At 32.7% G+C, this 11704-nt stretch overlaps 1 protein-coding gene across 1 annotated transcript; it reads right to left on the reverse strand.

Annotated features, from left to right (window-relative positions):
* Positions 5912 to 8731, reverse strand: LOC109335585 (prohibitin-3, mitochondrial). The gene is made up of 2 exons (XM_019571728.1): positions 7837 to 8731; positions 5912 to 6144 (listed from the first exon to the last, which is right to left on the reverse strand). Exon 1 carries the CDS (start codon positions 8679 to 8681, stop codon positions 7842 to 7844), a length of 840 nt encoding a protein of 279 aa, XP_019427273.1. The 5' UTR covers positions 8682 to 8731; the 3' UTR covers positions 5912 to 6144; positions 7837 to 7841.

An 11704-nucleotide genomic window follows, 5' to 3' on the forward strand; every position in this document is an offset into this window, starting at 1 on the left:
GTAATGGATTACTCTGAACAGTTTTAAGTTGGATAACTCTTTTTCTCTCACATGTAACTTGTTACTTGAATGAAGTAACCCGTTACACATTACTTTAAAAAATATTTTAAGTATTTTTAAAGTGTTTCATTATTCTTTAAAAATAGTTTGAGCATTACTACTTTGCATAAGTAAGAGTTTTAGGATAGAAGTACCTATAGAGACTTAATCTAATTTTTCTTGAAGCTTTATTGTTCTTTGTCTTCATAAGTATTCTTCCTTTTCTTCTTTTTGGTGATGTTGGTGTCTTCATCAAAACTGTGCCAAGGTCAGGAGCAAAGATCTTCTTCACACAACCTACCTTCTTCTTTATGCATGAAGCGCAAATATGTGATGTTATCTATGTCAATTTCTGGACCTAAACAACTAGGAAGTGACATAGATATATATTTGGCTCCATTAATTGAATACTTGAAGCCAATGTGGGAGACAGACATAAATGTATATGATGCGTATAGGGTAAAAGATTCAACTTGATGGCTTTGTTGTTCGACACAATTAGTGATTTCCCTACATATGGTAATTTGTCTGGATATAGTACAAAGGGACATTTTGTATGCTCTGTATGTGAAGACAATACTCATTCAATGAGGTTGGAACACTATAAGAAGAATGTCTTCTTTGGCCATCGTAAATTTTTGCCTTCAGATCATCATTATCGACGATGGAGAAAAACATTTGATGGAAACAATAAAGAAGGTCATGCTCCTTTGTCGTTGATAGGTGACCAATTATTTTCAAAGCTAAACAGTTTGAATATTAACTTCGGTAAACCTTTTGCAAAATAAATTGTCACAAGTTGGTGCAAGAAAAGGTCAATCTTCTTCGAATTGTCATATTGGAGTTCATTATATGTAAAACATTTTCTCAATGTCATGCATATTAAAAAAAATGTGTTTGAAAGTCTCCTTGGTACCTTACTTAATGTCTCTGGTAAGACCAAAGATGGCTTGAATGCAACTTGGTTAGTATGGGAATAAGAAAGGAATTCAGGCCGATAATGAAGGGAAAACGTACATTTCTACCTCCAGCAGCTTCTACTTTGTCGAGGAAGGAGAAAATGGAATTTTGTAAATTTATTCATGGTGTTAAAGTTCCAGAAGGGTACTCTTCCAACATTTAGAACACCGTATCAGTGAAAGAACTCAAGTTAAAAGGTCTTAAGTCTCATGATTGTCATGTACTTATTAAGCATTTTTTGACTATTAGAATACGGTCAATTCTACCTAAAAAAGTTCAAGGAACCATAACTAGGTTATGCTTCTTCTTAAAGGCAATTTTTATCAAAGACCCTGATAAATTACATACGTTGCAAAGACAAATTATTTTGACTTTGTGTGAGCTTGAAATGTATTTGCCACCTTCTTCTTTTTTGACATAATGGTTCATCTAAGCATTCATCTTGTTCGAGAGACACAACAATAAGGCCCTTCCTATATAAGATGAATGTACCCCTTTGTCGAGCGATTGTTTGTTGAAGAAGCTCTTGATTTTTGTATCGGATACCTTACCGATGGGGATTTCATGGGCATTCCAAAGTCTCGATATGCAAAAAAAACATTTGGTGAAGGTATTAATGTGAATGAAATATTGACTATAACATGAACCGAATTGGAGCAAGCGCATTTATATATTTTACATAATGCCGACGAGGTTGAGCCATATGTTGATGCTAAGGAAGTGTTACCCAAGTAAGAATGAAAATTGGATTTCCAAAGAGCATAATCGATGTTTCATAAAGTGGCTAAAAATTCACATTGATGAGGAGTTGAATATAAATGCACATTTGGTTTCTGAAAGATTGAAATAGTTAGTCAATGGTCCAAGCCTTTATATCTTATCCTATACTGGTTACCTAATTAATGGGTTCACATTTTATACGAAAAAACAAGATGATCAAAGTAAAATGCAAAATAGTGGTGTGATTCTTGTTGCTCGAACTTTAGACATGTCAAGTGCAAAAGATAGAAACTCAATATATGCGAACATGTCATACTTTGGAGTGATTGAACACATATAGGAATTGGATTACAAAATGTTTCGGATGCCGGTTTTTATTGTATATGGGTTGATAACAACAATGGTTTCCGAGTTGATGAGTTAAGGTTCATGCAAGTGGATCTTAATAGGCCTGGATATAAAGATGAGTCATTTATTCTAGCATCACAAGCTCAACATGTATTCTATGTTAGTGACTCAGCTGATATGAAAGGGTTGATTGCTCTTTTAACTAACAAAATAATCGTCAATAATATTGATGACCAAGAATATGAAGATAATGATGAAGATGATCCTTTTTTCGGGTCAGTCGCATGAGAGTGGACCAACTATGGATGATGATTTATATACAAGAGATGATCACGATAAACGGCAACTCTAGCGTAGTGAGTATTATGCAAATTTCCACACACTTTTACTGGGCAAAATCAGAACATGAAAATTAACATAAATGACACAAACTTTCATAGTGTGAATGGTTGTTCCTATTCTGTTATATGTAAAATAGAATTAAAAAAAAATAACAGATCACTCTTTATTAGTATTGTTCATATTAGTATATATATATATATATATATATATATATATTACTTTTATGCTACTATATGTATTGATCAGAGTGTATAATAAAGCTATATATATTGCTTTTCAAAACATAAGAGTGAAGAAACTGGAAAAACAAATTGTGCTTCATTCACGTTTTAATTTTTTCATGTACTTTATGATAAAGCATAATAGAACAGTGCAGAATAGATGCATCAGAAAAGATAGAAGGTTTTTTTTTTTTATTGTTACTATATGATGAGGCGGAAATAATTATATTTGAGTTCTCTATTCAAGAACATATTTTAAAACATCATTTATGATCGAATTATCATAAATGGAAAACTAAAAGTTATTTAACAAAGAGCTCTAATATCACATGTAAGTTTTATCATGGAAAACATGTGTAAATAGATCTTAAGAAATCATAGTTTTCACATCTTCAAAATAGTTATAGATTACTTCTATCCATGGTGAAACGATCCTCCTTTCTGATGTTGTACTTTGTTTCTTGTCAATAGAGAAACTCTTTTATCTTTTTCCCTTTCTTTATATGTTCTTCCTTATTGATGGCTAATAGAGCAACATTTCTGGGTAGAGATAGAAACAATGTTTAAAGTCTTTATCTAATGAGTATAGTGCTTCCATCAAGCACTATATATAGACTTTTTTCCAAGAGTCTTGCCATTTCATTCACAACTCTCCAATTCAAGAGTTATATTATTCAAAACAAAATGGTATATCTCTTCATGTTACAAGAGGCACTCTTACACAATTATCCTTGCATTCATAGTTTTGATGGCTCTTGTTGGTCATTTTAAATAGGTCCATGTTTTTTAGAAGGAAAATATCATTATTATTTAATATTTTTATTACTGTCAGTTTTGGCATATTCCACTATGTGATTTGAGCATTTCATATAAATTCTCTTTGAATATGTAACGGGTAACAACAATTTTATATATATTTACGTTTTATGTTAATTCAAATACATGTTTCAACAATTTAATGTACTAAAAGTTTATAACATATATGTTGTAACTACCACAATACAATTAATTGTTAAGAGTAACTGATTAAACATTTACTCTATCAAGTAACTTTCATGTTCTCCAATAAACCTAAATGTTAAATATTCTAAATTGATGTTTCTCTATTATCCAATTCCACATCACTTTCTCATTTTATATTTTGAAGATAAGTTTTGTCTTCTCACCATCATCATTGTTGGGGCATAATTTTATCTTCTCCCATAAACTCATGTATGTTAAACTTCTAATGTAAGGTATGCACATCTCATTTACTTTTCATTTCCATATTTATTCTTATTCTTAGGTATTCTTGCATTCATATATATTTCCATTGAAAAAGTCACGCCACTACCATTGTGGTATGAACCTAGTATTTTCTATTGTTCATATATTTCTTCATTTTCTCTTTCATTATGTGTGACTAGTGGTATGATGAATGAAAAAACAAACTCTCATTTTTTGAGTTTTGTTATGTTTCTTGATCTCTGATGACTACATGTGTAATAGATATGGTTATCTTCCAAGATGCATCATTGCAACTATTGGTACTTTTCTTACATTATCTTAGACCTTTCTTACATAAAATTATGAAACCAAGATGCATCATTGCATGTATTGGATGTGTTATAATTGTAGACTTAGGAATATCTTCAAGTGATATTCTAACTGTATGATATAAAATATTATACTCATTTACTGATAATTTTTATTGGCCTATTTTCCATCATGTTTCATTCCTTTTAAAAAAAATTATGGTCTTATCTCACAGCGTAATTTTTAATTCCTTTTTGACATAATTTTCACGTTAAATAAGATGTTTTTGTTAAGTATTGATAATTTATTTATCCCCAAAAATTACTATATTTAACATGTCATATCATATTTAATATTTGTAACATGTAAACTACATGTTCCAAACAATAGAAAGCGGGTTGACAGACATGAAAGTATATGTCAACACGCTGGTACCTATAATCAATATTGTGAAACCCGAATCGAACACCAAACCGAAAGATGTCTTGTATTAAGTTTAACCGGTTTAAACGGTTAAACCGTCTGGTCTGACCAGATGATTTTATACATAATTAATAATTTTTATCTATAAATATAATTATATGTAAATCTAAAGTTGTATATAATTAATAATTATGTATAATTATATTTAAGTGATTGGTTTTCCGTTTTTTTAATTGAACCATTCGATTTACTTCACGAGTTTAACATGGTCGGACCGGTATTTCTCCGGTTCAAAGCGGTTCAACCTTCACTCAGTTAAGACTGCAAACCAAAGCCGTTTTCAAGTCTAGTCAGCGGTCGAACCGTCCGGTTCTAATAACACCGAAAGAGAAGATTAAATTCCAATTCTACTATTCTATTTAGTTCTTATTATAAGGGGTACACATCTGTTATCCCACATTTTGTTTCACTCCACGTGGACTTGTGATTGGTCAGAAAAAAAATATATTTAAGTTAAAATTTAATTATTAAGTATTTTTCTGACCAATCATAAACTCATAGCACATCGAGTGGCACAAAGTATAGAACAGTAAATATACTCCCTATTATAAGGCACATTTAAATTCAATTGTGCATGTCATAAAAGGACTTAATTTTCTTGAGTTTTGAATAAAAAAATTAAAACAATTGAGTTTTACCCATCTAAGTCTAGTATGAAATATTGTAGATTTATTACTTCTCATTATTGAATAAATGACAAATAAGAGTAAAAACAATAAATATTATAGAAAATGTAAAGTATCTTACAAAAATAACCACCAAAATGTTCTAAATAATAAAGTTATAATAAGGATTAGATACAGTGGATCGGTGTATACTATGGGAAAGGTCGATAAACTTCGTTCCATTTTGTTGTTTGAGAAAAAGATACAGTAACTATATCATCTACCATTTATATTTTATTATAATTGATTCTTCAAAAAAATATTTCCAATAAATAATATACTAATTATGTATAAATCTTTGGACTAATAATTTTCTCACCCTAAAATTCCAAATTATTTCTCTACTAGGCTTAAACCCTATCACATTCTCTCTTAAATAAAAGAAATACACATAACATACTAATAATGTAAAAAAAATTTATACACAATCAATATATTATTTACTATTCATTTATATTATTTTATTTAAGAGTTAATAATGATTGAAAAATGAACAGTCAATGATGCACTATATAAAAAACTAGTTGCACAGTAGCCAATCCATATCCATGTTTTGATGATAAACGACCTGCATTAACTACACAAGCAAGTTTTGAAATTCATCACAAACCCACATGCTTTATGGTTTTTATTCTGAAACTAAAAGGACACATCTATCATCAAAAATAGAAGTCCATACTCATTTCTAACATTTCTCTTTTCAAAAGCAATGTGAAATTGTGCTCAGAAGAGATAACTAAGGTCTACAGAGGTTTAAAACAATTAAAAAAATATTTAAAATCAATTGTTTCCAGCAAAGGAGAACTGCAAGATAATGCTCCAAAGAAAGCCATGACACCATATCATTAAACCTGAAATGAAGAAGGAAATGTGTCAGGAATTTTGGCAATGGCAAAAGTCTTTTAAGTCAAGACTGGGGAACATTAGAAGACTTCAACAGGCCTTAAAATTTTGCTTCCTGTTCTAAGAGGAACATGAAATCAAAATCTAAAAGCAACATCTTTTAAATTTTAGGGGTAAGAATTGGTCTAAAAAAGTTGCAGCTAAATTTTTAATAGAAGTATGTTAGACAAGAAGGGAATAGTACAAGAAGATGATAAGCACAAAGAGGACATGTATTTCATTACATGACTATTTTATATATAGATAAATTTGACTAAAAATGATAAATAAACAACTGTTCACTTATGGTGCTAAAACGGTATATTATATATAAAAATAAAAATAGAAGTAGAATTTTAAAAAAAAATCTATAGAAGTGGAAACTACCTAGTGGTGTATGGAGGGTGCAAGTTGTGCAATTGAAAAGAATAAAAGAGGAACTTTCAAGATAATAAAAACCAAGGACACATTCCCATACTCGAAAAGAAGAAAGAAACCAAGTGTGGTGCTTCAGTCATAACAACACCAGGATGAAACAGCTGAACACAGAACTGAATCAGAGAATGAGAACAACGAAAACTAAAATTCAACCCAGTCATGGGAGACATAGGTCGACTGCAACATCTCCCTTTCTAGCTGTTTGAGGGTCATATCATAAGGAACGGTATCAAGGCTGGTTTACCAGTTTTCAGGTTAAACTGGCTCATTTTTATAACAATGCTTAATATACAGTGAGCCTAGGATAAATTTCATCATCATGTGTCTTCTTATATCAAAAGAAAAAGGGTTTTACTACTGGCCACATAACTATAGATTTTACTGCACACGACAGCGGCTTCAATTAAACTTGCAAAGATCTTGTAAATTAATGAAGTAAAAACAGACATCGCCTGGGGTTCAAATGTGTGTGGGTGACTGGGTTTAGAAGTGGGTACAGACATGGTACTGTATGTGTGAGCATCTCAATGTTTATAGACAACTCAGCTGTCATAGCTATGCCTTGAAAATTTGCAACAATAATTGCCCCAATTCATTCCATTTTCATCAACTTTCCTGTAACAGGATTGTCTTCTTCCCTAACTTCACTTGTACCTGTATAAACAAATACATTATTGTATAGCCACTGACAACTTATTAGCCAACTCAAGCCTCAAAGTGTCTAGCCTCACTTCTATGCAACAGCTTCTAGTACAATCTAATGAGACACATGACTACCATCACCAATGGAATCAAGCATTTGTATCCCCTACTCACTAACTTAATAAAATCCTTAATTGCCATTGCAACAATTGATAACAACTTATAACAGTCAATACAATATCGAACATGGTTCTAAATTGTCATTGCAGTTACTAGCATTGTGGACAATTGCAGCAAAATGCAGCCAGTGTGTGCACAACTGTGGTTGCGACGTGGTTGCAAAAACTACCAAAACCACAATAATACAATTACAATTACGGAAGCAAATCACAATTTAAAACATGGTATCGAACTATCATCCCTTCAAACGAGTAAGACAAACAAATATTCAATACCAATTCAAGCTCATGTGTGTAGTAACCAAAAACAAACTAGTAAATCAAGTTCAATGACAAGCTAAGAATAGGAAATAAAACCGGAGCCGAATTTCTAACAATGAGAAAACAAAGTAAAGTAGCTACCAGAATCAACGTGAAGGGTTAAGAGCCATAAGCAAGTTCTTCCCACCAGGAAGGTAAGACACATTGGGTGACTTGGCCAACGTGGCAGCCACTTCTCTAGAAGCCTCAATTCTCCTAAGCTCAATCAAACCATTCCCAGCAGCTGCGGTAGCATCAGAGATCAATTTCGCAGCGTCACTCTCACCCTCAGCTCGAATAATTGCGGCCCTTCGCTCCTGCTCGGCCTTCATCACAACAAACTTGGACCTCTCAGCCTCCTGCTGAGCCACCTGCTTCTGCTCAACAGCCCTAGAAAACTCAACTCCATACGACAAATGCGTGATCGCCACGTCATCTAGGACGATGTTGAAGTCCTTGGCTCTCTTGACAAGGCTCTCGCGGACGAGGGCAGAGACCTGAGGTCGCTCCGTGAGGAGCTGATCGGCGTTGAATTGTGCGACGACGGCCTTAAGAACCTCGTTACCGATGGAGGGTAGGACCTTCTCGTCGTACTCGAGACCGAGGTTCTGGACGATGGTGGGGAGACGGTTGGTGTCGGGGCGGGAGAGGAGGCGAAGGGTGAGGTTGACCATCTGGAGGTCCTTGGTGCCGGAGACGGAGGAGAAGGTGTGGGGACGGGTGCGGATGTCGAAGATGTAGGGCTTTTGGACCCATGGAATGAGGAAATGGGTGCCTTCGCCGACGGTTTCGTCGAGGATGCCGCGGAAACGGTCGAAGAGGACGGCGCGTTGGCCACCGTCGACGGTGTAGAGGGTGGAGTTGAGGACGGTGCCGGCTACGCCGAGGCCGAAGGAGACGCGGGCGAGGTTGGAGAGGAAGGAGACTGCTGCTTGTTGGCTTCCCATTTGAAGAGAGAGAGGAGTTTAGGGTTGTAGGGATGAATGAGAGTGTGGGTTTTTTACTTGGATTTTTTATTTCACAAATAGGTCATTTTGGCTTGGAAAAGGGGCTATATATTTTCCTCAAAATTATATTATCCTTTTAACTGTTGTATATTTATTGGGTGAGGAGAAGTTCTTCCCTAGGTATTGCACTCAGAATTAAATTTGTTGCTATCAGAAATTGAATTTGTGGAATTTATATGGTTGTATACTACAAGATAAATGCTTTGTTGGTTGATACCAACATTTTTTAAATAGATGAATGGTTTGATTAAATGGTTGGCTAATTAATATCTAAAAAATCTAAAATACTCATAATAATAACTATGATTGTTTAATAAATTTATAACTCCAACTTAAAAATATTATCATTATACAAGTATTTAATTAAACAACCAATAATGAAGTTTTTACTATAATAAAATGACACAAATAATTTAAAAATATCTACAAATAACATTGGTTTTACGCTTTAATCCCAACAAAAGTGCATAAATATGATTAAAACTTAATTAAATAATTAAGGGTTTTATACTATAAGCCAACAAATGATAAACATAACTAAAAATAAGTTGAAAGTATAAACCAACTTAATCAAACTGATTCATACTGGTTATGAGATATATCTGGCCTAATGAATGGTTGAGACCGATTAAGTATTTAGTTCCAGATCTACCCGATCGAATTGACCGATCCAAGTTCATTTTGCATGATGGGCCCTGGTGCATCTAAACATTTTTTTAAATCTTATATATGTAGGTAACCCAAAAAACATTATATATGTATTAGGTAATATACTTGTATGGTATGCATGAATGGCCCTCAAATATGTCTTATACTCGATAAACTTGAATGCCTCAAAAATCTCCTTATCCTCTTTAATCAAGTTCAACTCATTCGTCACAACATATATAACTTATCTTCAAATGGAACTTGAATGATATGTGACTTTCAATGTCACTATAGTGTTTAGAATGACCATGACCTCTTCCTACTTAACAGTAGTCTTTTTAGCCTCAACCTTAGCAAGACCATTCACATATGCTACCACTCATGCCATGAAGCCTGAAGGATACATCTAGATCAAGAGCCCAACTAATATAGGCTATAGAGGATTCTCCACTAGCCTCTTTTCCTTCTCAAATTAAGGAGCACAATTTGTTCTATAATTGTATTGTCGCCTTATATCAAACATCAAAGATTAACAACTTACATAAAACTAAATCTTGTATATATATCATGCACAAAATCTTATTACTAATAACATCCAACAAGGTTTGAGATTTGACCATGCTGATCATACTGACTCAACAATCTAAGAACACTAAATCAACCTCCTCATGCTCAAATGACCATGAGAAATGTCCAATTTCTCATGCTTGAAGTCATAAAATTCCTTGTCCCCAAAGGGAATTTTCATCTCTAATCCTTGTAAAGATAAAAAAAATGTAGCATCTATAAACAACTGAACTAGTTTATCCATAAATTTTTAAAAGATTGAGTATAAATATTTGAAAACTTTTCCTATTTCGTGAGCTATGCAAGGATCTATATGAATTTGATCATAATTCTTAACATTAGAATTTTTCGTGACCTCGAAACAATAGAAGAATACATGGTTATTACAAGAAAGCTTGAATGATTACAAAATAATCTAAAAGAAGGAATAGAGCAACATGAATTTGGATGAAGTTGTCCACGAACACTATGAACAAAACTCTAGATATCCATTTAAAACTTAAAAGATGTAAGATGAAGCCTTATCCTTGAAAAGAGAGATTAATAAAGCATAATAAATGACTATTGAACATTTGAATATCACTCGAAACAGATCTCATTATTCTCACTGAGACTTATGTAACTTATGAATCCTAAATTTATTGGGTATTTCAAATATATGATCGAGTACGAAGAGATCCTAATCTTGACTTTTATGAGTGACTCTTTATCCACTCATTTGCACGATTTAGCATCATAAATAACAGCAAATTTACTTACATGGTATACTTTGATTGTAAAATTACATTCTTGGTGTACATTTTGTAGTATTTACAAAAGTAATGTAACGTTTACATAATCGGCTACGCCATAACCAATTCTTTTCGAATAATTTTTTTAACTTCCTCCACCATAAATCGGCAACCTTGTGGGAGTTTTACAAAAAAAAATTGAGTTTTCCCTTTTTTTCATTTTTCCCTCACCTTTAACAAAGTAAGAACGTTAATTTTTTTTACTAGTTTCATATTTATTTACTGAAATAGAAATAAAATATTATTACAAAACGTAAAATATTAGATTTTCCTAATTTATTAAATCTCCAAATTCTAATGACGTTTATGTGATGAAGTGTCGCATGGTGGTGATTTTCTCCTTCTTAGTGGTTGAACTCTTAATTGTTGTTCATTTCGTTGTGAAATTCTCTCTCTACCACATATTGTCAATTGTGGCTTCTTCTCATCCTCTTCATCTTCATCTTCATCCTCTTCATCTTCATCTTCATCTTCATCTTCAACCACAACTTCGTCATCAGTATGTTGTGTACTAAAATTTAAAAAAAAAATAGTTGAATAATATTAGTGTTGATTATTGTATGCGGATAATGGTGTATTTAATGTAGTAGCAAACATTGATTAACATAGTGAGATTTGATAACTTAATGACAAATGAGTGGACGAATAATTATGAAACTCATGGTTTGTTGAGGAGTGTATGTTTGATAATGAGTTTCAGTATGAGTTTGTTGCGGAGACTCAGTTGCAAGCATATGAAAATGTTGAGTAAGAAGATCTTCAAAATAGTTGGTAGCTTATGCAGTAGGGTTCAGCTCAGCCAATGCTTCTATCATTTCACGACCAAATGAAAAGACGTCACATAATGATCGTATGAGATTTACTAAACAAGCTAGAGAAGCACTCTGATCACAAATTTTGCAAAAGTGTATTGGAAAAAAAGACAAAATTAGGAAAAATAATATAATTAAATAAAAA

The sequence above is a fragment of the Lupinus angustifolius genome, chromosome LG02 (genome assembly GCF_001865875.1).
Source record: "Lupinus angustifolius cultivar Tanjil chromosome LG02, LupAngTanjil_v1.0, whole genome shotgun sequence".
Taxonomy (NCBI): Eukaryota; Viridiplantae; Streptophyta; class Magnoliopsida; order Fabales; family Fabaceae; genus Lupinus; species Lupinus angustifolius.

Excerpts from the sequence above, each read along its gene's own strand:
- LOC109335585 (XM_019571728.1), bottom strand. The coding sequence starts at position 8,681 with ATGGGAAGCCAACAAGCAGCAGTCTCCTTCCTCTCCAACCTCGCCCGC.